A 27,136-nucleotide genomic window follows, 5' to 3' on the forward strand; every position below is an offset into this window, starting at 1 on the left:
GATTGGTTTATTAGCAGTGTTGCTCTCCATTTGAACATCCTCAATAAAGAATGGTGCCTGAGGGGATGGCTGCCATTTTACCAATTGTGCGATTTTGTATGTTTTTCCGCAATGTTTGTAACTTATTTTGTACATAATGTTGATGCTACTGTCTCTTATGACTCAAAAGAGCTTCTGGAAATCAGAACAGCGATGACTCACCTTGAACTGGACAAAGATTTTTCTATAATGAGTCTGCTGTGAAGGATATATTGTTGCTCCTGGACAAGGCCCAAATCCCAGTCATTCGCATGAAGAAAAGAAGGAATTACAGGGGGTTCAGATCAGGGTGCCTTGTGAGAATTTGTCAGTGAGTGAGTAACCTGCCACTACCATTCGTTCCATTAGCCAACGTGCAATCACTGGAGAATAAACTGGATGAGCTCCGCTCGAGACTATCCTAGACTATCTTATGTTGCACCTAGTCGTGGCTGAACTACGACACGAATAATATACAGTTGGCTGGCTTTTCTGTGGATCGGCAGGACAGAACAACTATGTCCGGTAACATGAGGGGTGGGGGTGTGTGTCTATTTGTCAATAACAGCTGGTGCGTGATGTCTAAAGGTATTGCTGGCCTGAGGTTGAGTACCTCATGATAAGCTGTAGACCATACCTACAAAGAGAGTTTTCAGCTATATTTTTTGTAGCCGTCTATTTACCACCCCAAACTGATTCTGGACTAAGACCGCACTCAACGAGCTGTATAAGGCCATAAGCATACAAGAAAATGCTCATCCAGAACAGCGCTCCTAGTGGCCAGGGACTTTAATGCAGGCACATTTTAATCCGTTTTACCTCATTTCAACTAGAGGGGAAAAAAACTCTAGACCACCAAAGCTCTCCCTCGCCCTCCATTTGGCAAATCGAACCATAACCATTATATCCTCCTGATTCCTGCTTACAAGCAAAAACTAAACCAGGAAGTACCAGTTACTCGCTCAATATGGAAGTGGTCAGATGACGCGGATGCTACGCTATAGGACTGTTTTCCTAGCACAGACTGGAATGTGTTCCGGGGTTCATCCAATGGCATTGAAGAGTATACCACCTCAGTCACCAGCTTCATCAATAAGTGAATTGATGAAGTCTTCCCCAGAGTGACCCTACGTACCCAACTGGACAAAAGGAACACCTATGTGAGAATGCTGTTAATTGACTACAGCTCAGCGTTCAGCACAATAGTGCCCACAAAGCTCATCACTAAGCTAAGGACCCGGGGACTAAACACCTCCCTCTGCAACTGGATCCTGGACTTTCTGACGGGCCACCCTAGGTGGTAAGGAAAGACAACATGTCTTCCACGCTGATCCGCAGCACGTGGGGTGTGTGCTTAGTCCACTCCTGTACTCCCTTTTCACCCACGACTGCGTGGCCAGGCACAACTCCAACACCATCATTAAGTTTGCAGATGACACAACGTTGGTAGTTCTGATCACCGACAACGAACACACCCCCATTCACATCAACGGGGCTGCAGTGGAGCGGGTCGAGAGTTTCAAGTTCTTTGTGTCCATACCACCAACAAACTATCATGGTCCAAACACACCAAGAAAGCCATTTAAGAGGGCCTTTTGCCCCTCAGGATACTGAAAAGATTTGTCGTAGGTCCTCAGATCCTCAAAAGGTTATTCAGCTGGACCATCGAGAGCATCCTGACCTGTTGCATCATCGCCTGGTATGGAACCTCCTCGGCACCCGACCGTAAGACACTACAGAGTGCAGTGCGTACAGCCCAGTACATCACTGTGCCCAAGCTTCCTGCCATCCCGGACCTATATACTAGGCGATGTCAGAGGAAAGCCCAAAGAAGACGCACGGCAAGTTGTATCAGAGTGCCAAGTCTAGGTCCAAAAGGCTCCTTAGCAGCTCTTACCCCCAAGCCATAAGACTGCTGAACAATTAATCAAATGGCCACCCGGACTAATTGCATTGACCCCCCCCCCACCCCCCCACCTTTGTTTTTACTTTTTATTATCTATGCATAGTCACTACCCCTACCTACATGTACAAATTACCTAACCTGTACCCCTGCACATTGTCTCTGTACTGGTTCCCCCTGTATATAACCTCATTATTGTTATTTTCTTGTGATACTTTATTAAATGGTTATAGATTTTTTACTTTAGTTTACTTAGTAAATATTTTCTTTACTCTATTTTCTTCAAGTTGCATTGTTGGTTAAGGGCTTATACGTAAGCATTTCATTGTATTCGGCGCATGTGACAAATACCATTTGATTTGTTTACCTCTGCTTTGCGTTTGCCATGCAAGCTACATATGCAGGTTGTTTTTATTTCATTGATTAACATTTAACTTCTGACCCTTGTCTCTCAGTGTTCATGGCCAAGCCCATGTTTAGTGTTGGCACACTAGATTTAATGACACAGATAATAACAACCTTACATTTGGGAAGAAATTACAATAATACAGAATTGGAAAAGGTCAGATTTGTCAAAGCAATATGTAAGCTGCAGATGTTCTATCGCTCTAAAGTCAATACAATCCAAAAACTTGGGGCTCTATTCAATCGGTATCGCCGAAGCATTACAGATTGTGTGCTCGAAATTGAAAGGTAATTTCTGATTGAGCTTACATATGCAGTATTTACTGTGAATACAGTGTCTGCTAACGCGGGAACATTGCCTATACATTTTAATCACGCTGTAACGCTGAATTTCCGCAATACAGATTGAATCATGTCCTAGATGTTATGTAATTGTTGCATACTGTAGCCACTAGCCACATTTACAGTTGAAGTCTGACGTTTACATGCACCTAAGCCAAGTACATTTAAACTCAGTTTTTCACAATTCCTGACATTTAATCCTTTTAAAAAAATCCCTGTATTAGGTCAGTTAGGATCACCACTTTATTTTAAGAATGTGAAATGTCAGAATAATAGGTGAGAGAATGATTTATTTCAGCTTTTATTTCTTTCATCACATTCCCAGTGGGTCAGAAGTTTACATACACCCAATTAGTATTTGGTAGCATTGCCTTTAAATTGCTTAACTTGGGTCAAACGTTTTGGGTGAATTTTGGCCCATTCCTCCTGACAGAGCTGGTGTAACTGAGTCAGGTTTTTTAGGTCTCCTTGCTTGCACATTCTTTTTCAGTTCTACCCACACATTTTCTACAGGATTGAGGTCAGGGCTTTGTGATGGCCACTCCAATACCTTGACTTTGTTGTCCTTAAGCCATTTTGCCACATCTTTGGAAGTATGCTTGGGGTCATTGTCCATTTCGAAACCCCATTTGTGACCAAGCTTTAACTTCCTGACTGATGTCTTGAGATGTTGCTTCAATATTCTCCACCAAATTTTCCTTCCTCACGAAGCCATATATTTTGTGAAGTGCACCAGTCCCTCCTGTAGCAGAGCACTCACACAACATGATGCTGCCACCCCTGTGCTTCACGGTTGGGATGGTCTTCTTCAGCTTGCAAGTGTTCCCCTTTTTCCTTCAAACATAACGATGGTCATTATGGCCAAACAGTTCTATTTTTGTTTCATCAGACCAGAGGACATTTCTCCAAAAAGTATGATCTTTGTCTCCATGTGCAGTTGCAAAACTTAGTCTGGCTTTTTTATGGCGGTTTTGGAGCAGTGGCTTCTTCCTTGCTGTGCGGCCTTTCAGTTTATGTCGATATAGGACTCATTTTACTGTGGATATAGATACGTTTGTACCGGTTTCCTACAGCATCTTCACAAGGTCCTTTGCTGTTGTTCTGGGATTGATTTGCACTTTTCGCACTAAAGTACGTTCATCTCTAGGAGACAGAACGCGTCTCCTTCCTGAGTGGTATGATGGCTGCGTGGTCCCATGGTGTTTATACCTGCGTACTATTGTTTGTACAGATGAACATGGTACCTTCAGGCATTTGGAAATTGCTCCCAAGGATGAACCAGACTTGTGGAGGTACATTTTTGAAGGTAGGCCTTGAAATACATCCACAGGTACACCTCCAATTGACAGAAATTATGTAAATTAGCCTATCAGAAGCTTCTAAAGCCATGACATAATTTTCTGGAATTTTCCAAGCTGTTTAAAGGCACAGTCAACTTAGTGTATGTAAACTTCTGACCCACTGGAATTGTGATACAGTGAGTTATAAGTGAAATAATCTGTCTGTAAACAATTGTTGGAAAAAGGACTAGTGTCATGCACCAGGTCCTAACCCGACTTGCCAAAGCTATAGTTTGTTAACAAGAAATTTGTGGAGTGGTTGAAAAATGAGTTTTAATGATTCCAACCTAAGTGTATGTAAGCTTCCGATTTCAACAGTATCACGTAGATTCAATCTACAACTAGAATAGCTGTATGTAGAAATAAATCCGGTAATGACCTAAATGTTTGGATGTTCAATTGTAGAAGCAGAACATATAGATGTAGAACAATGTAAACGTTGATGTGGGCTACTTGATTATGGCTGTAAGTGTGTGTGCATAAATGTTGAATGATCAGTCAAATTCATAATGAGGGGCAATGGTTTAGAGCTACAAGAAGATACATTGAAAGGTATGGTTATGTGGTCATGAATGTGGGAGAGTGCTAGTGTTGAAATCTCCCAAAAACTGTATGCAAATGTGTTTCTAGCGACCAAAACGTCAGATTTAAGTATTGAATTCAGATGGATAGAGGAGTGATGAGTAAACTCTATGAATCGTTTAACAGGTTACGCAGATCCAATACTATTGTAATACACCTCGGTGTACGGGTTCAACAAACGCCTTGAAAATAAATGTCAAGATACATGTCTTAGAGGCTGCCAATTCACACACAATCGTTGGGCCCAAAACTGGTCATACATTAGATTGGTCGACATGGGAAGATTCCTCAGTCGTCACTGCAACCGGTAATTATAGAGCTCAACGTTGAAAACTAAACTCGGCAACAACAAAGAAATGTCCCTTTTTCAGGACCCTGTCTTTCAAAGATAATTCGTAAAAATCCATTTAACTTCACAGATCTTCATTGTAAAGAGTTTCAACACTGTTTCCCATGCTTGTTCAATGAACCATAAACAATTAATGAACATGCACCTGCGGAACGGTCGCTAAGACACTAACAGCTTACTGACGGTAGGCAATTAAGGTCACAGTTATGAAAACACTAAAGAGGCCTTTCTGCTGACTCTGAAAAACACCAAAAGAAAGATGCCCAGGGTCCCTGCTCATCTGCGTGAACGCCCCTTAGAAATGCTGCAAGGAGGCATGAGGACTACAGATGTGGCCAGGGCAATAAATTGCAATGGCCGTACTGTGAGACGCCGAAGACAGCGCTACAGGGAGACAGGACGGACAGCTGATCATCCTCACAGTGGCTGACACCTGCACAGGATCGGTACATCTGAACATCTGCGGGACATACAACAACTGCCGAGTTGCACCAGGAACGCACAATCCCTTCATTAGTGCTCAGACTGTCCGCAATAGGCTGAGAGAGGCTGGAATGAGGGCTTGTAGGCCTGTTATAAGGCAGGTCCTCACCAGACATCACCGGCAACAACATCACCTATGGGCACAAATTCACCGATGCTGGACCAGACAGGACTGGCAAAAAGTGCTCTTCACTGACGAGTCATGGTTTTGTCTCACCAGGGGTGATGGTCGGATTCACGTTTATTGTCGAAGGAATGAGCGTTACACCGAGGCCTGTACTCTGGAGCGTGATGGATTTGGAGGTGGAGGGTCCGTCATGGTCTGGGGCGGTGTGTCACTGGACTGAGCTTGTTGTCATTGCAGGCAATCTCAACGCTGTGCGTTACAGGGAAGACATCCTCCTCCCTCATGTGGTACCCTTCCTGCAGGCTCATCTTGACATGACCCTCCAGCATGACAATGCCACCAGATATACTGCTCGTTCTGTGCGTGATTTCCTGCAAAACAGAAATGTCAGTGTTCTGCCATGGCCAGCAAAGAGCCCGGATCTCAATCCCATTGAGCACGTCAGGGACCTGTTGGATCAGAGGGTGAGGGCTAGGGCCATTCCCACCAGAAATGTCCGGGAACTTGCAGTTGCCTTGGTGCAAGAGTGGGGTAACATCTTACAGCAAATCTGGTGCAGTCCATGAGGAGGAGATGCACTGCAGTACTTAATGCAGCTGGTGGCCACACCAGATACTGACTGTTACTTTCGATTTTCGACGTCACTGGTCTGGAATTAGCAGCGAGAGGAATTTCTCTGTTAGCTTATCCGCTGTCGTTTTCAGTGTGGATTCGGATTTCTGTAAGGAGTAAGGATTTCAACACAGTACATACATTCTGCTGATTCACACAGTGCATGCATATACTGTAATTTATAAAATATACTGAATAAATATATTGGGGAAATATTGGATTATAATAATTGAGAATAGATCTAGGTTTTCAAAAAGTATGTCAAGTATTTTATTGAATTAATGAGCAACACCGGAGAGAGGATGTGAGGAATTCACACACCTCATGTAGGCTTTATTCTTACCACGAGATAGTGTGCAGCTAACGACATTTTAACCAGATTATTTCTACAGGGAAGGACTACCTGAACTTGACCAATAAGAACACTTGTTTTTGTTTTCTGTTGCAAAACATTCTGCTACGGTGTGCATTAATGAATAGACCCCATGCTCCTCACTATCATGGCAGTGTCCACCTGCTCCGCTGGCACCCTGTATAATTAGTGATCAGTGAATAATAGATGTGGCGGGTGAGGGAATGCTAATGTCTGACCCCTGACTGTGGGGGTCCGTGGCGGCGTGGTGCTGAGGCGTCGCTCACGGTCAGGATGGGGCCGTCTCTCTCTCTCGGTGTATGCACTAATCTGTCAGGATTGATTCCAATTGGAGTTTAATACAGGACTTCTTCCCACCTGCCCTCTGGTTGGCTGCTCAGTCTCACATTAAATGTGATATTTAACAGAGCATGTCTGTATTCAGTGTCTATAAAGAGTGCTACAGGAGAAAGCTTCCGCAGTGGATTTTCCCTCTTGACTTGTAATGTTGGTGGTTCCTGTCGGGTTTAATTACAGACCAACACTGCCGTGTGTTTACGTTTTACCTACCGCCGTTCTCACCCACCCATGTTGTTGTTTATGAGGATCGGCGTCATGTTGTATGGTGTGTGTTTTGAAACAGAGCAGCTGAACAAAATCTAGCTGCACTCAACACTGTAGGGGTTTAGGTTTTGTTTATGTGTTTGCATTGGTTTAAACAGAGAGGACGAGGTGAAGCGAGAGGGATAACTCTGCCCAAAATCTGTCTTCTCCAGTGGTTGGCGTTTTTTTTTACTCACCACGCGATTCGTTTTTGTATGGAGGTAAATGAGTTGGGTCAACAAAGATATAAAAGCTTATTTGCTACATGAGTTTATTTCATCGGATATACGTTTTGTAATGCTTAGGTTGTTACGAGTGTACTGATATAAGTAGGACACGTGACATCCCGGTATCTTTGAGAAAAAAAACTTTATTTCAGAGTTGTGCTGTTAGTGCTATCCTGGATCCTTGGGACATACCCTAAACCCCACCCTAACCCTTACCTTAACCATAACCGGTACCATTTTAAATTTCAACTTCAATTGGTTAGGTACGTCCCAAGGATCCCGGAGAGCAAGGACCGTTGTGGTTGTTCACACAGGTATCTGCCCTCTCATTAGCTAGAATGGTCTCACCTGACTTTTCACACTTTTGTTTTAGCCCTGAACAAGCATATCTGAGTCATCTAATTGGTTGACAAGTTGAATCAGGTGTGCTTCCTCTGGAATAGATCAAATACAGCCTTATACTCAGCTGGCCCCTCCCTGGATTTTGTGTTAAATACTCTACAACAAAGCTTTCTTAGTGTCCAACACGCTTTCTCTACCCTTAACCTAGTTCTGAACACCTCCAAAACAAAGGTTATGTGGTTTGGTAAGAAGAATGCCCTTCTCCCCACAGGTGTGATTACTACCTCTGAGGGTTTAGAGCTTGATGTAGTCACCTCATACAAGTACTTGGGAGTATGGCTAGACGGTGCACTGTCCTTCTCTCAGTACATATCAAAGCTGCACGCTAAAGTTAAATCTAGACTTGGTTTCCTCTATCGTAATCGCTCCTCTTTCGCCCCAGCTGCCAAACTAACCCTGATTCAGATGACCATCCTACCCATGCTAGATTACGGAGACATAATTTATAGATCGGCAGGTAAGGGTGCTCTCGGGCGGCTAGATGTTCTTTACCATTCGGCCATCAGCTTTCCCTGGTAGTCTAATGGTTAGGATTCGGCGCTCTCACCGCAGTGGCCCGGGTTCGTTTTCCGGTTAGGGAAGGAATACATTTTTGGGGGAGGCAGGTAGTGGTTAGAGCGTTGAGCCAGTAACCGAAAGGTTGCTTGATCGAATCCCGAGCTGACAAGGTAAAAATCTGTTGTTCTGACACTGATCAAGGCACTACTGTTCCTAGACCATAGTTGTAAATATGTGTTCTTGAAGCTTCTTAGGGATTGCCCCCTTTTTTTCAATTTTCGCCTAAAATGACATACCCAAATCGATCTGCCATTTGAAAGGAAACACTTTGAAGTCTGTGGAAATGTGAATTGAATGTAGGAGAATATAACACAATAGATCTGGTAGAAGAAAATACACCATCTTTGAAATGCAACAGAAAGGCCCCACATCTAGCCATCACTCTGGTTGTAATTGGGTCCACAAATGGCAGCAGTGTATGTACAGCTATTGGCTGTCATAAAAGTCGCTGGAAATTGCTAAATGACGTCATTACCTAATTTGCATAATTGGCCATGTGCATGTCATTGTGATGGATGCTGTAGGAGAGAGGAATAACGTCATGGGAGAGACAACATTTTTGTAAAAAACACCATAAATATGTTTAGAACAAATTTACTTTCTGTCGATTCTTGTTTTTTTCATGTCACAACTCCAACCCTCCTCCTTTATCCGAGCTTGGGACCGCCAAAAGTGACCCAAAAGAGACACTCTGGTGGAGTTACTTAGTTTTTTATAAAAGAATGTTGTAAATTTTTTTGTTTTTTGTTTAGTTTTCTTAATTTGGTTTGGTTTTTAACCTTATGGTCCACTTAGGAGCCCACAACAACACAGTAAAACATGAACATTTTTAACCATACATTTTTTTATATTTTTTTGTTTACAATCAACATTAACAATCTAAATGGACCTAAAAGAGACAATAGAAAAAACTGTCAATGTCAATGTGAGAATGATGGTAACTAGTCTGGCTCTAATTCAGGTTAATTGTTTGTTTTTTCCAGACCCCCCTCCACACACACACACACACACACAGGCTGTGCTGGCTCACAGAAAGAGTGGGTCATTGTCATTTTGGTCAAGGCTCTCTATGGCAGGTTCAGCAACTGAGGGAGCTGACTTAACTGAGTAGCAGCTGATGTGCCAAAAAGCTGCAAAACATTATCAGGCAGCTGGTGCTCATAGCAAGCCTCACCAGACAGCTTCAGTCCATATCGAATGTACAGGATGGAGTTAAGGGTCTGCAAGGACATCCGATTTCCCTCAAAAGCCTTGATGGCAAACTGTACCTCACCCAGCACTGACTTCAAAAAAGTCAGATCCAATATGTTTTGAGGATCACTGTACATGGAGTATAAAACCTCAGCCATGTAGCAGTGTTCACTGGACTTGGTGACTGCGAAATGCAGCCTAAGCTCCTCCCACTGGTCCAAAATGTGTGAAACTGTGGGTTCAATGGAGAGCCAACGTGTGGCACACACCTTGGTTATCTGTAAAGGTTTCTCCCCACAGTTGATGGTCTCATATATGGCCTTGTAGGCCTCTTTGCGCTTTGGAGACACTGAAAACCAGTTATAAGTCTCTCGTACCAAGTACTCCACACTACGGGGGATGGTGACATTGGAAGCAGGACTTACAGCAAGCTGCAGACCAGATATTTGATGCCATACTCCTCCTTCAGTACTTTATGGACCCCATTGTTAATCCCCGTCATAACAGAGGCATTGTCGGTCCCTATCCCCAGGAGTTTCTCTTTCTCGAGGAAAGCCACAACAGCATGGGCTATAGATTTGGCATCTCCTCCCTCCAACTCAACAAGCCCCAGAAATATTGATACAATTGTCTGTTTGGTGTCACTAAAGTACCTTATCACAACCCTCAGGTACTTAGAAACGCTTACATCCGTGGACTCATCGAGGAGGAGGCTGAAACGCTGGTCACCCACATCTGCAACCAACTTTTTTAGAAAGTATGGTGCTAGAACACCATTAATCATTTCTGTGCACTTTGTCCTGTGCCTTTTGAAGTGGGTACCAGCAGTGGAATCTGAGAAAGGAGCTCTACATGCTTCTCCAATGTGATCACATGCCAGCATGGAACAGTGTTCAGCGATAACTAATGCCATGGTGGCCTCAGCCTTTTTTGCAGAGTACATTTTTTAACCATAATTAGCAGATTGTTTTGGGTGGAACTGTTATAATGCTTTGCCTTTTGAGTATGTTTTTGAGTTGTCATGTGTTTTTTACATCACTAAGTTTGGTGTAGAAATCAGCCTTCCAATACAGGCAGTATGCCCGCGTATCATCTCCAATAAACGGCTTCAACCAGCCTTTGAATTCAGGGTGTGATTCCCACTCCTTTCTGTATTTTTGAGTTTAGACTGAGACATGATGAGCTAGCCAGCTAGATGTTTAGCTCATGTCACAGAGAGGCATACACACAGTGGACAAGGTGAGTAAGTGACTGAGGCTGTGTGAGTCAAATGCAGTGATTTATTTTTGTGCAGTGATTTATTTTAGACAACATTTTACATTTACACCAAGGCGGGATCAGCCAGCGGCGGCTTCCCCCATGCGCGATTCATTTGCAGTCTGGATGCGGAGGGGTGAACATCTCCTGCTCTGACTGAGCTGGGAGGGACTGCTGCGTGAGGACTGGGCCGACTGTGAGTGCTTTGGGATGGGATGGGGCCCCCCGGCAGCTCCCGCTGCTCGTTGAGAAGAGTAAGAACGATACGTGCTTTCACGTCAGAGTCTCCAACAGTCTCCAATAACACCAGAGGAAGCCAGCTAGATTTATCGCTAGTTGATTTTTGAAAATGTGTCGCTAGAGGGTTCTGAATGCTCGCTAAGTTGGCAACACTGAAACGAGACGCCTTTATTTAACCAGGTAGGCCAGTTGAGAACAAGTTCTCATTTACAACTGCGACCTGGTCAAGATAAAGCAAAGCAGTGCAAAAAACAACAACAACACAGAGTTACACATGGGATAAACAAAAGTACAGTCAATAACAATTGATAAAGGAGGTAAGGCAATAAATAGGCCATAGTAGCGAAGTAATTACAATTCAGCAAATTAACACTGGAGTGATAGATGTGCAGATGATGATAACTGACTTGCCTAGTTAAATAAAGGTTAAATAATTATTTTAAATATTGTTTTATTAAATCAGATTTCCCACCAATGCTCCTTATATGACACATCACTACACTCTATGCTCCTCTGTAAACGGGTCATCTCTGTAGACCCGTCGCAAGACCCACTGGTTGATGCTGATTTATAAAACCCTCTTTGGCCTCACTCCCCCCTATCTGAGATACCAACTGCAGCCCTCATCCTCCACATACAACACCCGTTCTGACAGTCACATTCTGTTAAAGGTCCCCAAAGCACACACATCCCTGGGTCGCTCCTCTTTTCAATTCGCTGCAGCTAGCGACTGGAACGAGCTGCAACAAACACTCAAACTGGACAGTTTGATTTCAATCTCTTCATTCAAAGACTCAATCATGGACACTCTTACTGACAGTTGTGGCTGCTTTGCGTGATGTATTGTTGTCTCTACCTTCTTGCCCTTTGTGCAGTTGTCGGTGCCCAATAATGTTTGTACCATGTCTTGTGCTGCTACCATGTTGTGTTGCTACCACGTTGTTGTCATGTTGTGTTGCTACCATGCTGTGTTGCCGTGTGTTGCTGCCTTACTATGTTGTTGTCTTAGGTCTCTCTTTATGTGGTGTTGTCTCTCTTGTCGTGATGTGTGTTTTGTCCTATATTTATATTTGATTTATTTTTTGCTTTGAATCCCAGCCCCCCTTCCCCCACCAGGAGGCCCTTTGCCTTTTGGTAGTCCGTCATTGTAAATAAGAATTTGTTCTTAACTGAATTGCCTAGTTAAATAAAGGTGAAATACAAATACAATGAATACGTACATAGAAAGGCTGCGGGTCCCCGAGGAGAGGTTTGAGAACCACTGCTTTAAACCACTACTCAAACGCCAGCCTGAGGCATGTAAACATGGGCACTTGCCCAATTCTTTTCTCCTTGACTCCTTGCCTCATGTCCTCTCTCCTTGCCTCCTCTAATCCCATTGGAGGAGAGGGTCCGAGGTGAAGGTCCTTGGATCTTCTCCACCGATGCGGTTTAAGAACCTTGTGAGGAGAGAGAGGACACAAGGAATCAAGAAAACACTCATTGAGAAAGAGCCCTGGTCCAGCTTGCTCTGAAACTGAAACCAGCAAGGCTCCAGTGGTGAAATGGTTCCACTTGGGCAGCACTGACAAAAGTATAATATCTGGCTCCGAGACTGTAGAGAGGGAGTGATCAGTAGGGTGACATCTGGTGCTGTGTGATTGAGAGAGCAGTGTCTGATGGCACCTAAAACAGTTTTGCCTCTCTCACGCTCTCTTTCCTTCCGTTCTGAGGTACTTTATGAGAGGAAGACGAGTCATTGGTGGTTGTTATTCTCTTCCTCACACCTCCATGGGTGAAAGGTGATACACGGTCACGCTGAGCTCATCCTGCCGGTCACCCCCACACACCAGCTTTGCTGTGAAAGAAATGTGGGATGGGATGTAGACAGACAAAACGGATGAAGGAGAGAGGGGAGAGGAGAGAAAAAGAGGCAGAGTGGGGGGGAAGTTATTTCTTAATGAGACCACTGATGCTTATAAAGACAGTTTACGTGTTATGGCGAGAGTTTATAGGCTGTGCATGGAAAACCTTGCTTCCAGGGTCCCTACCTCACATGTCCTCCAATGAGCTTTGAGAGGGAGCTGAGAAATCGAGGAAAGGACGGAGTAGGAAATCATTAAGCATAGAGTTTACTGTACACTATAAAAATTGAAATCTAAGCAAACCTAAATATCTTATATTGAGTGATAATTCACCTAAATGTTTTAGTTTTTTCTTACCAAGCCATATTCTCTAACGTCAGTGGCATATTGTTTGGTTAAAATAAGCAAAACTAAGCATTAAGCATATAAGTCATTTATCTTATTTCAAGATTTTTTACGGTAAAATATCAAAATATCTTGAAATTGTCATGCCCTGACCGTAGATTTCTTTGTATGTTTCTATTTTTAGTTTGGTCAGGGTGTGATGTGGGTGGGTATTCTATGTTGAAGGTCTAGGTTTTCTGTTTCTTTGTGTTTGCCCTGGTATGGTTCTCAATCAGAGGCAGCTGTCTATCGTTGTCTCTGATTGAGAGCCATACTTAGGTAGCCTGTTCTCCCATTTTGAGTTGTGGGTGATTATTTTCCGTGTCAGTGTTTGCACCATACGGGACTGTTTCGGTTTTCATTTATTCTCTTGTTCTTTTGTATTTTGTATTCATTCTTGATTAAAATGTGTTATGGATACGTACCACGCTGCATTTTGATCCTCCTCTCCTTCCACCAACGAAAACCGTTACAGAAATAAGATAAATTACTTGTATTAAGCCTTAGTTTTGCTTATTTTAACTGAACAATCTGCCTTTTTTAGGTTCAAATAAGCACAATTATCTGCCAATAATGTTAGATCATTTAGCTTGGTAAGAACAAAAACACATTTTAAGTGAATTATTACTCAATATATAGATATTTAGGCTTGCTTAGATTTTCAGTTTTTTGCAGTATAGGAAGGGCGAGGTTTAGAACAATATCAACCATGCAATGGATACTTCATCTTTCCTTTCCTTCTCTGTTTTGGATCAATATTACAAACCTAATAGAGCCTCTTCTCCCCTGCACTCACCTCAGAACGTTGAACAAATACATTATTCATTGACTGGTATAAGAAGTAAAGTAATTAGACATTTATCTCACAAATAATATTGGACCCTCTACTGTGCTGGTGACCTTGCTTAGAAATGTATGCCATCTCAGACTTGCCTCGAATGGCTATGGCAAGAGAGCAAAATGTATTCTCATAGCAAAATGAGCAGAGGAATGGATTTTTCTCTTCACGAGTATAAGATGTCAATGGGTTTTGGGAGCGCTGGTTGATTAATCGCCAAGGTTATAACTTTACTCGGAAGTCTTTCAGAAGTCAAACGCTTATATCTATTCTTGTTGAGTATACTAAGGAATATATCCTCAAAGTGGCAGCCCGCTAAATATTTTAAGATCAATTGATGCTTAATCATCAGTGTTTGTTGTATCAAAGTTAGCCTTTTCACTGCCCGTGTTAAATTGTTTCATTATTCCTTCTCTCTCTCTCCACTCCTTCTCTTCCTCCTCAATCTATTCTTCCCCCTTTCACCCACTTCCTCTTCTCCCTATATTGTTTCACTACTCATCCTCATCCTTTTTGACTCCCCTACTCACCTTCCTCTACCTCCTCCTACATCTTCCTCCTCCTACCCCTCTCAGGCCATCATGGCCCAGCTGCCTCAGGAGGAGAAGGCGAAGATCGCCGAGCAGGTGGAGAGCTTCCGGCAGGAGAAGTGCAAGCTGGACGCCGAAGTGGCCAAGTGGGACGACAATGGCAACGACATCATCGTCCTTGCCAAGCAGATGTGCATGATCATGATGGAGATGACGGACTTCACCAGGTACAGTAACAATGTGGCTAAAGAGAACCTAGTTGAAGGGACTGGTATTCCTTATGAATGTCAATGTAATAATAATAATAATAATGTAGAATTACTAGAATGGGTGTCACCATTCAAGTCAACAGGGTGGACCAGTGGCCATTTGCAAATGATGCATAACAATACCATGTTAGCTATATTTGAGTGCGCCCGTAAATCATTCATTAAGTCTTGCAATGGAAACCGTTTACCATTGAAGTACCAAACGGAAGCAAACAGAACAAAACCCGGGAGGGACCTACATGAATTTAATAGAAACTCTAGTTTTCGTTAAAAAACATTTTCCGTTTGGAGTAAACAGTTTCTGTTGCTAAAAGGTTTTGCAAAAGACAAAACATTTTGCAACAGAATCTGCAAAATGAATACACCCCTGGGGTCAAGATGGCAGCCTAGCAACAGTAAAGTAATGTTTGGTTTTGCTCAACAGAATTGGTTTATTATGTAGGATAGGATAGGATGAACTTTAATGTCCGAAGGGGAAAATTATCCTAAACACACAGTACTGCTGTATACAAAATACACACTGTACATTACACACTTAACATAATACATACATTGCACGTTGCCCTTATCATCATACACTTCTCATATAGCCACATACATAATACTTTGCATATTCCCTTATTCTGTCAGTGGCATACTAACACAGCTCAGCTTTGCATATTGCCGTTTAGGTATTTGATGGACATGGGAATGAAGGTGTGCTTATATCTGTAGGGGCCCTATAGCGTCTGCCTGAGGGGAGGAGCTGATACCGGAGTGAAGTACATGGGAGGGATCTGAAATTATTTTCTGCACTTGTCTGATAAACGGTCTGTTCAGAAATAGTCTGCAGGGAGGGATGTTGCCTCACATCCATGACCTTCATTGGCGGTTTGTATCAGACGGGCAATTTGAGATTCGAGTTGAACTGATAAATTGCCGAACCAGACTGTATTTATATGTATATGCATTATCCTAAAACAAAATATAAATGCAACATGCAACAATTTCTAAGATTTTACTGAGTTACAGTTCATATAAGGAAATCTGTCCATTGAAATAAATTCATTAGGGCCTAATCTATGGATTTCACATGACTGGTAATAAAGATACTGTATGCATCTGTAGGTCACAGATACCTTATAAAAAAAAAAGGTAGGGGGCGTGGATCAGGAAACCAGTCCCTATCTGGTGAGACCACCATTCACCTCATGCAGCGTGACACGTCTCCTTCGCATAGTCGATCAGGCTGTCGTGGAATGTTGTTCTCTTCAATGGCGATGCGAAGTGTGAAATGTCTGTTAAGTATGCAGGCCATGGAAGAACTGGGACATTTTCAGCATTCAGGATTTGTGTGCAGATCCTTGCGACATGGGGCCGTGCATGGGGCCGTGCTGGAACATGAGGTGATGGCGGCGGATGAATGACACGACAATGGGCCTCAAGATGTCATCGTGGTATCTCTGTGCATTCAAATTGCCATCGATAAAATTGCGTTCGTTGTCCGTAGTTTATACCTTCCCATACCATAATCCCACCGCCATCATGGAGAACTCTGTTCACAAAGTTGACATCATCAAACCGCTCACTCACACGACGCCATACACATTGTCTGCAGTTGTGAGGCCAGTTGGATATACTGCCAAATTCTCTAAAATTACATTTCTCTAAAACTACATTGGAGTTGGCTTATTGTAGAGAGATTAACAATCAATCTCTGGCAACAGCTCTGGTGGGCATTCCTGCAATCAGCATGCCAATTGCACGCACCCTCAAAACTTGAGACATCTGTGCCATTGTGTTGTGTGACAAAACTGAACATTTAGTGTGGCCTTTTATTGTCCCCAAAACAAGGTGCACCAGTGTAATGATCATGCTGTTTAATCAGCTTCTTGATATGCCACACCTGTGTCAGTTGGATGGATTATCTTGGCAAATGAGAAATGCTCACTGACAGGGATGTAAACAAACAAAAAACATTTTACAGAAATAAGCTTTTTGTGCGTACAGAACATTTCCGGGGTCTTTATTTTCAGCTCATGGAAAATGGAACCAACAACTTTCATGTTGTTTATATTTTTGCTCAGTTTAGTATTTTACCTTCGCAACTCTCCTTTGTTGTGTTAATGGTTTGCCATGTTCTGTTGTTCCCAGTTCCTAGCCATGCTAATTTGTCCTTTGAATTGAAGTATTACTAGTTATGAGTGTGACAAGTATCGGTATGGGTAGGATCAGCAACCACACACAGGCAACTCACTTCGCTACAGGCTGTTCGGGGCTTTTTGTCACAGCCCAACACTAAATCAAATCAAACCCACATGATTCAACAAATAACGAGCCTTTGATTGGATGAATCAAGTGCTTTAGTGGCTAGGCTGGAACAAATCGAAATCCAGGTCCTGCTATTGGTCAGGATAACAGGTGTGGGCTGGGATTAGGCTGTGTAGACCAGCAGCAGCTACCTGCCATTACACATTGTTTTTCTGTAGATTAACAAAGATCCAACAGTATTTTATTCCCATTGAGTTAGACAGAATAGAATGTAGCCAAACCAGGATGATTGTGATCCTGTGTACTGTTTACAGTGTGGATGTTCTTTGGAAGGCAACAGCTTGTCTCCGAGCCCCCACCATCTGTATATCATGTCATAGCCCTGTGCTGAACCCAATGTTCCTATACCAAGGTATGGCACTATGATTCAGTGGACAGAATATGCGAGCTCTGCAGAGCTCAAAAAGGGAAAGATTTGCTTCCCAAATGGCACTCTATTCCTCATATAGCGCACTACGTTTGACCAAACCACTATTTGGGATGCATCCATGCAATGTCATAATGGTTAACTCTTATGGATATGGTGTGGTGGTGATGATTGCACTGACTTTAGTCAAGTGACCCTTGTGGTGACATTTGTGGAATTGGCGAATATAATGTTGCCATGCAACTTTGATAACCAAATGGCACCCTATTCCCTATATAGTGGGATACTTTTGACCAGATCTCCATGGGCCCTTCTCAAACGTAGTGCATTATATGAGGAATTGGGTTTGAGATGCAGCCAATGACACATCATGCATGGATTCACAAATGCCCAATTACCGTGATGTCAGCCAATACACAGTTGAAGTCGGAAGTTTACATACACCTGAGCCAAATACATTTAAACTCAGTTTTTCACAATTCCCGACATTTAATCATAGTAAAAATACCCTGTCTTATGTCAGTTAGGATCAGCACTTTATTTTAAGAATGTCACATGTCAGAATAATAGTAGAGAGAATGATTTATTTCAGCTTTTATTTTCTTTCATCACATTCCCAGTGGGTCAGAAGTTTACAGTTAGTATTTGGTAGCATTGCCTTTAAATTGTTTAACTTGGGTCAAACATTTCGGGTAGCCTTCCACAAGCTTCCCACAATAAGTTGCGTGAATTTTGGCCCATTCCTCCCGACAGAGCTGGTGTAACTGAGTCAGGTTTGTAGGCCTCCTTGCTCGCACACGCTTTTTCAGTTTTGTCCACAAATTTTCCATAGGATTGAGGTCAGGGCTTTGTGATGGCCACTCCAATACCTTGACTTTGTTGTCCTTAAGCTATTTTCCCACAACTTCGGAAGTATTCTTGGGGTCATTGTCCATTTGGAAGACCCATATGCGACCAACCTTTAACTTTAACTGATGTCTTGAGATGTTGCTTCAATATATCCACATCATTTTCCTTCAGCATGATGCCATCTGTTTTGTGAAGTGCACCAGTCCCTTCTGCAGCAAAACACCGTCACAACATGATGCTGCCACCACCGTGCTTCACGGTTTGGATAGTATTCTTCAGCTAGCAAGCCTCCCCCTTTTTCCTCCAAACATAACGATGATCATTATGGCCAAACAGTTCTAATTTTGTTTCATCAGACCAGAGGACATTTCTCCAAAAAGTACAATCTTTGTCCCCATGTGCAGTTGCAAACCGTAGTCTGGCTTTTTTATGGCGGTTTTGGAGCAGTGGCTTCTTCCTTGCTGAGCGGCCTTTCAGGTTATGTCGATATAGGACTCGTTTTACTGTGGATATAGATACTTTTGTACCGGTTTCCTGCACCATCTTCACAAAGTCCTTTGCTGTTGTTCTGGGATTGATTTGCACTTTTCGCACCAAAGTACGTTCATATCTAGGAGACAGAACGCGTCTCTTCCTGAGCGTACTATTGTTTGTACAGATGAACGTGGTACCTTCAGGCGCTTGGAAATTGCTCCCAAGGATGAACCAAACTTGTGGCGGTCTACAATTTTTCTTCTGAGGTCTTGGCTGATTTCTTTTGATTTTCCCATGATGTCAAGCAAAGAGGCACTGAGTTTGAAGGTAGGCCTTGAAATACATCCACAGGTACACCTCAAATTGACTCAAATGATATCAATTAGCCTATCAGAAGCTTCTAAAACCATGACGTCATTTTCTGGAATTTCTCAAGCTGTTTAAAGGCAGTCAACATAGTGTATGTAAACTTCTGACCCACTGGATTTGTGATACAGTGAATTATAAATGAAATAATCTGTCTGTAAACAATTGTTTGAAAAATGACTTGTGTCATGCACAAAACTATAGTTTGTGAACAAGAAGTTTGTGGAGTGGATGAAAAACAAGTTTTAATGACTCCAACCTAAGTGTATGTAAACTTCCGACTTCAACTGTAAGTGACTACTGCTTTATATCTGGTTTTTCAGCATGTCATCCTACAACTAGAAAACGACATCTGCCAATCTATATCAGTAGAGTAGTGATACCATATTTGGTTAAACTGTAGGCTAAGGGCTCTATTCAATCAAATCCGCTTTAGCAAGAGCAGCTTCTCACCAATTTGTCGGCTCCAATGCAGTTCCGACACCGCTAAAACATCAACTACAAGAGTGACTGCTATCGCCGGTTAACGCTTGATCTGATAAACCCTAGGCCTAGATCCAATCTAACCTGTTACCAGATCTGTTGTAGCCTTGCCAACTCCATTGCTGTTATTGTCAAGATAATTCCATAAGGAGTTGGCAAGCGAGCAGAAACAGACTGGTACCAATACTGATGATCTTTGAGAAAGACCTATGTTGACAGCTGTCAGCTACTAATGATAGAGCACCGTGATTTGAGAAGAACGCATCTAGTTGCGTCCCACGTTTTGGGTGTTTTTGGAGCATTGTTATCTTTTTTTCAGTTTTAGGAAGCTTACTACTGGCGTTTTTATCTTATGCATTATTTATTTGTGGCAATGTATCTTGTGAATATAAAATTGACCTTTTATTCTGTTAATATCAAGTATTTCAGAGAGTGTTTGCTGTCTGCATTTGGTAAATAAAAACATTGAACTTTAAACATACTAGAACTTAACTCCTGTTTCCCTGTGTTCCACACCAGAGGCAAAGGGCCCCTGAAGAACTCCTCTGATGTCATCAACGCCGCCAAGAAGATTGCAGAGGCAGGCTCCAGGATGGACAAACTGGCCCGCGCCGTCGCCGACCAGGTAACACTTACCCCAGTTGTGTATGTGTGTCTGTGGTCAGGATAGATCCCCTTTTCACTATATTGCTTATCGGCGATCGTTTCCCAAACTTCTCCTAAGCACACCTTCAGTTGGTCAACCAATCAAACCTGTAGAATTGGAATCAGCCGTGCTAGTTCTGAATACATCAAATCAGTGGCACTAGATGGGGCGATTCAAGCTGAGGTTTGGGACACCGGCTCAGACCTGTCCAGGGTGTAGAAGCTAGGGGAAGGAGTTACAATAGAGCTAGATTAAATTAAACCGGGCCTATGCCTTCAGGCAAAGTGGATGAGGTGTGGGACATACAGTATGGCCAACAGGGACTTGGTACCCTATCCCCTATATAGTGCTAACAAAAACAGTGCACTATGTAGGTAATATGGTGCCATTTGGAACACCGACTTGGTGTGTTTGTTTGTGGGCAGCAATGGATCAAGGCACAGTGGGCTGTCTTGGAGCAGTGCTGGTCATCCCAATGGGACTTCCTTGCTCTATGAGAGCAGAGAGGAGCAGGAAGCTAGGGGCTTTGTCTGTGTCTTTAGTCTAATTAGCGGCGCTGAGGCGTTGCAGCCATTCATTTTCAGATGAGTACCCTCTCCAAAACGCAGTGACAGACTATTTTCAATATTGAATCAATCAATGCGGCTGCTCCTCCTGGCTGGGGAAGATAAGGGGAGAACGGGGTAGAGAGGTGTGTGTGTGTGTGTTAGATCTTAGTAGTGGCACTCCAGGTAATACATTATCTGCCTCTTCATTTTCTTTTTCTTTTTTTACCCCTTTTTCTCCACAATTTTGTGGTGTCCAATTGGTAGTTACAGTCTTGTCTAATCACTGTAACTCCCGTACCCACTCGGTAGAGGCGAAGGTCGAGAGCCGTATATCCTCTGAAACACCCAAACAAGCTGCACTGCTTCTTGACACAATGCCCACTTGACCCGGAAGCCAGCCGCACCAAAGTGTCAGAGGAAACACTGTACACCTGGCGACCTGGTTAGCGTGCACTGCGCCCGGCCCACCACAGGAGTCGCTAGTGTGCAATGGGACAAGGACATCCCTGCCGGCCAAACCCTCCCCTAACCCGGGCGACACTGGGCCAATTGTGCACCGCCCCATGGGTCTCCTGGTCGCGGCTGGCTGCGACAGAGCCTGGACTCCAACCCAGAATATCTAGTGGCACAGCTAGCACTGCGATGCAGTGCCTTAGACCACTGCGCCACTCGGGAGGCCTGCCTCTTCATTTTCCTCCATCTTGAATAAGCTATGAGAATTAGCCTCATGTAGCCTCATGCACAAAGACTTGTTGATTCATTAGAACTCCGTGCTCTTCTTCCTGGTGGTGTTGTCATAACTACTGTGTGTTTTACTCAGGGAAAGCTGTGCTATCACAATCTGTCTGATGACATTCAAATATGAGGATGTTAGTGCAACAGTAGTCTCTGGTGGCACTTTATATCAGAGGATGACAGGCTGGAGTAGAATAAATGGAATAGTATTAAACACATGGTTTCCTTGTGTTTGACACCATTTCATTCACTCCATATTATTAGCCGTCCTCTCCTCACCAGTATCCTGTGTTTCTGAGCCTGGCATGAGTCGTGTGTGTGTGTGTGTGTGTGTGTGTGTGTGTGTGTGTGTGTGTGTGTGTGTGTGTGTGGGGGGGGGGGGGGTGTGTGTGTGTGTGTGTCATATTTGAAAAAACACACAGAGCTCCTGGCTATAGTGTGTTGTTGAACCGTAGCCACCGTTCACTCTGCAATCAGGGCTGGGTGGGAGTCAGGCGGTGAATATCTGTCATATAGCAAATCACTGGCAGCCTACCCTCGGACTGAATCAACAAACGCTGAAACTGAGCAGGTGGCTTGCCATTTTTAATTCCGCCTTTAAACGATTCTTTGACTGGTGTTTGCTGAATATTCACAGCCTTCTGCTGCCCTCCTCTCATGCTAGATGATGAGTGTGCGTGTGAAATGGCACCCTATTTCTTATATACAGTGGTGTACTACTTTGACTAGGTCTTTATGGGAGTCCATCAGGCTCTGTTCAAAAGTAGTGCACTATATAGGGACTAGGGTGCCATTTTGGATGAATTCTCATTCTGCAATGTGATGCTGCTCAAAAAGAGGGGACTGATTTTCTCCCAATTTAAACAGGGATTTGTTTTAAGAGTATTTCGGTGAGGAGAAATGCGAAACACACGTCATCCAGGCACAACATACCGTAAATGGTTATTAAAATATTCAAACATTTAAAGAGTTTGCTTTTATCATCGAATAGAAAGACTATTTGATCTTGTATTTATTTGGCAAGCCACTGTATTTTTAGATGTAATCTAATTCCAAAAAGGCTAATATTACCTACGACAAATAACTGTTGTACTTTTTATGCCTTATTTTTCAACAGGACAATTATTTTGCATTCAGACCTTGCTGAACCGTTAACCTGTGGCTGACAGACGCAGTCAGGCGTGTCAGGGAGATTGAAGCGTGTGTGTGTGTGTGTGAGAGAGAGAGAGAGAGAGAGAGAGAGAGAGAGAGAGAGAGAGAGAGAGAGAGCGAGAGAGAGAGAGAGAGAGAGAGAGAGAGATGGAAGCTTTGCGGTACTACAGTAGAACAGGTCTCTCAAGTAGCAACCCTTTTTGCAATGCTCCACATCAAACCCTATTAAAGAGCATGTTAAGAGCAGTCTGTCAGTCTGACTGTTCTGCAGATGGATGGGAGATTGAGGGGGAGGTGTGTGTATGTGTGAGAGAGAGAGAGGGGGGGGGGTTAAGAGTCTTAAAGGGAAATTTCACTGCTGTTCTATTTCACTGTATATATCCATTAATATATTATTAACATATCATACTGTACGGTGGCGTTACGGTCTTCTACGGAGAGTCGGACCAAAATGCAGCGTGGTAATTTTCATACATGTTTAATAATGAAGAAAAACGAACAACACAAAAACAACAAAACGGACCCTGAAAACCTATACAGCCTATCTGGTGACAACAAACACAGAGACAGGAACAATCACCCACGAAAACACTCAAAGAATATGGCTGCCTAAATATGGTTCCCAATTAGAGACAATGATAATCACCTGCCTCTGATTGAGAACCAATTCAGACAGCCATAGACTTTGCTAGAGAACCCCACTAAACCACAATCCCAATACCTACGAAAACCCCAAGACAAAACACACCACATAAATAAACCCATGTCACACCCTGGCCTGACCAAAATAATAAAGAAACCACAAAATATAAAGACCAGGGCGTGACAGGTGGTTCCTTGTCAGCCATTTTTTTGACCACCAGAGGGCATCTTTGAGAAGCATTTGAAAGTCTTTCATATTGGCATTACCAGAGAATTTAAAACAGTTTTTGTAATAACATAGTACATGGGATTGATTTTAATTAATGTGGCTTAAAATTTGGATTAATATTATGGTGTTTCTATTCCGAGAAAAATGAAACCCTCAGGGTTTCTGTTAGGACGGAATGGAACATATGGTGCCATACAACGTGATGGTCGGGAGTAGGCTACAGCATAAGAGGATTGGAGTATTCTAAATTGTTTGCCTTCATAAGACAACTTTGTTCCAATATTTGCATTGCCGCTCTAACCATGTATTTATTATTGAATACTTAGAATGCCTCCCTATGGGCCCTGGTTTTCATGTAATGCACTATATAGGTAATAGGGTGCCATTTGTGAAGCATCCAGAGTCATGGGCAGAGCTCTTGTTTTTATCTACAAACCTGATTAAAAATGCAACAAGCCATCAATATAGAGGTGTGATTTAGTGATGCGTTTGTGTGTGTGTGTGTTCTGACAGAGCTTTGGCCCCTGGTTTAATAACATATGTCTTGCTGCTGAGTCACCCATGCAGAGCAGCTGATTCATTTCAGGTCCAATTATGCAAAAACAAAATGGCTTCTTCCTCCCTCTTGAAAGTTTTCCACTAGCCTTGAATCCAAATTGAATATCGCACCATTGATCAGTTTAGTTTCCAAGCTAGAATTCCACTCTGACTAGAGAAGGATGAAGGGAAGAAGAGAGGAATTCTAGCCGGCAATACAAACTGAATATCGCTCTGTTTCACTACGTTCAGTTTGGATTCCAGGCTAGAATTACTCTACGTTAGGAAGGTTTGGAAAGAGAGAAATTCCATCCTGAAACCCAAACTAAATATCACTGTTTCACAATATTGAGTTTGGATTCCAGGCTGGAATTCGTCCTCCCCAGTCAGTGGCAGGAAAGAGAGTGAGTGAGTAAGAGGGAGGGAGAGAGAGAATGAAGCTGCCTGCTTTCCTTGGCGGCCTTGGCAAGGTAATGGTCCGTACTGTTTATTTACATCAGGAGGGAATCTGCTGGGGAGGTGGCCTATTAGTCAGGGAACCATATTGTCATCTGCCTGCCTGAACCGGGCTGGCCAGGAGCAGAGAGAAACTTGTGGGTTTCTGGTGTGATGGGAGAAAGGGGGTTGTGCGTGCGTGCGTTGGGTGGAATTTGTGGTAATGCTAGCCGGTGATGGTGGGTGCAGTAATCATGTCCTCGGAGCTGCTCCCACTGTCTGCCTCACTGGCAGCACTGCATGAACACAGCTTTAAGGGGACATTACTGCGTGTGTGTTTGATGAAGCTGACCCGCCTGAGATAATTAAAGTAACCGTTCAATGAAAATAACCATTTTAAAAGCTCATTCTGTGTGATCATAACCAAATAATGTTGATGACTTATCCAACATGTAGTTGTGGCCAAAGCATATTAGAGAAGAAAAAAAAGAAATCCACTGTAAAATTCCATCTCAAACTTGTTTTTGAACAGCTTTAAAAAGCTCTTGAAATTTGCTTGGATAATGGCATCATCCTCTTGGCCGAGACATGCCTGTGTGTAATTGGTCCAGCAGTTTTCTTCCAAATTCTCTGGTGGAGAGACGTGGCCGTGTCCAAAACCCCACCCGTACAACATACTTAGTATTCCGTTTATGTACTCATTGTCGCATAGTATTTAGCATGTACTGTTTAGTAAAAAGTATGCAGTAGGCCACGGCCGCAACGCAGTAGCAGGTGTGTACGTGGGTTTTTTCTAAATTCAACAGACATGCATCACATTAACCAGCCTGATAATAGCTCACTTTCAATTTGATTAATTTATCTAAACTCAAGCTGGTTGCAGGCAGACTATCACATTCAACCTTAGCCAATATAGCCCTTCTATCCTATTTACAAAGGACTGAAGAAAGAAACATATCATTTAGCTCTATTTTAACATATTTATTAGTAAAAACCAAAGTTCTTAAACATATATAAATTAAATCAAATAGACTAGTACATATACCAAAACGTTTAAATTAAAAGGCTATTGCACAGAAACGTGGACAGTCGGGTGCATCGCAAATTCAGAACCCAATAAATAAAATAAAAAACTGATCATTGGGAATGAGATCAGAATGACTGCTAAGGCTTGAGTCATACATTTAAATAATTCAATGGTGAGCCTAGCCTACAAAACTAAAACAATCTGTTCAAATCAAAAGGCCTGATTAACATGACATCAATAACGCAGCCACATCCTGAGTCCCCCGGAAATTAAAAGCTGGTTTTAGTATTTATTTTAAAAGCTCTGCCAAAGGCCAAGAGAATAAGAAACCCTATTCAATGAGTACGTATTTTTCAAAGATGTAGCCTACGATGCAATACCTACGATGCAGGACTCCTTGTATATAGCCTCATTATTGTTATTTTTTGTTGGGAAAGGGCTTGTGGTAAGTAATGGTAAGTAAGCTTTTTACAGTAAAGTCTACAACAGTTGTATTTGGTGCACGCAACAAATACAATTGAATTTGATCTTTAAAAGATGCCATTTTAAACTCAAGTGATTATTTACAGTACTTTGAAGTACACTGAACAAAAAATATAATACGCAACATGGAACAATTACAGGTCATATAAAGAAATCAGTTAATGGAAATAAGTTCATTAGGCTCTAATCTATGGATTTCACATGACTGGTAATAAAAAGATGCATCTATTGATTAGAGATAGCTTTTTTTTTTAAAGTAGGGGGTATTGATCAGAAAACCAGTCAGCATCTGGTGTGACCACCATTTGCCTCATGCAGCGCGACACATCTCCTTTGCATTGACCAGGCTGTTGTTTGTGGCCTGTGAAATGATCTCCCACTCCTCTTCAATGGCTGTGCGAAGTTGCTGGATATTGGCAGGAACTGGAATAGCCGTACACGTCGATCCAGAGCATCCCAAACATGCATCCTCCAAAACACAACCCAAACAAGCCACACTGCTTCTTGACACAATGGCCACTTAACCCCCAGCCACACCAATGTGTCGGAGGAAACACTGTACACCTGGCGACCGTGTCAGCATGCACTGCACCCGGCCCGCCACAGGAGTTGTCAAGAAATCCCTGTCAGCCAAACACTCCCCTAACCCGGACGACGCTGGGCCAGTTGTGATCCACCCCATGGGCTCTCCTGGTTGCAGCCGGCTGTGACAGAGCCTGGATTCAAACCCAGTGGCACAGCTAGCACTGTGATGCAGTGCCTTAGACCACTGCGCCACTCGGGAGGCATCTATCCTGTGACCATTAATGCTCCACCACGAGTACTTCGAGTCCATCGATACTAGTCTGCCTCACACCCTTACTTACTTACTCAGTGTAGGCGAACAAGCACACTAAAGCACAATTAAACTGTCAAAAAAAGCAAGTGTGGAAAGATAACACAAGGGAAAAACATAAGCACGGCATTCGCCATTTGCCACTTGAGGGGAATAGGTAGA

General features: G+C 43.0%; 1 protein-coding gene across 2 annotated transcripts in view; it reads left to right on the forward strand.

Annotated features, from left to right (window-relative positions):
* LOC110497517 (catenin alpha-2) overlaps positions 1 to 27,136 on the forward strand; it is a 663,050-nt gene that overhangs the window by 630,196 nt on the left and 5,718 nt on the right. For both annotated transcript variants that reach the window (XM_036954442.1, XM_036954443.1), the window contains exons 15-16: positions 14,633 to 14,814; positions 20,225 to 20,330. In XM_036954442.1, coding sequence (XP_036810337.1) covers positions 14,633 to 14,814; positions 20,225 to 20,330 — 288 coding nt within the window. The remainder of the gene's footprint in view (positions 1 to 14,632; positions 14,815 to 20,224; positions 20,331 to 27,136) is intronic.

This window comes from Oncorhynchus mykiss, chromosome 19 (genome assembly GCF_013265735.2).
Source record: "Oncorhynchus mykiss isolate Arlee chromosome 19, USDA_OmykA_1.1, whole genome shotgun sequence".
In the NCBI taxonomy this organism is placed as follows: domain Eukaryota; kingdom Metazoa; phylum Chordata; class Actinopteri; order Salmoniformes; family Salmonidae; genus Oncorhynchus; species Oncorhynchus mykiss.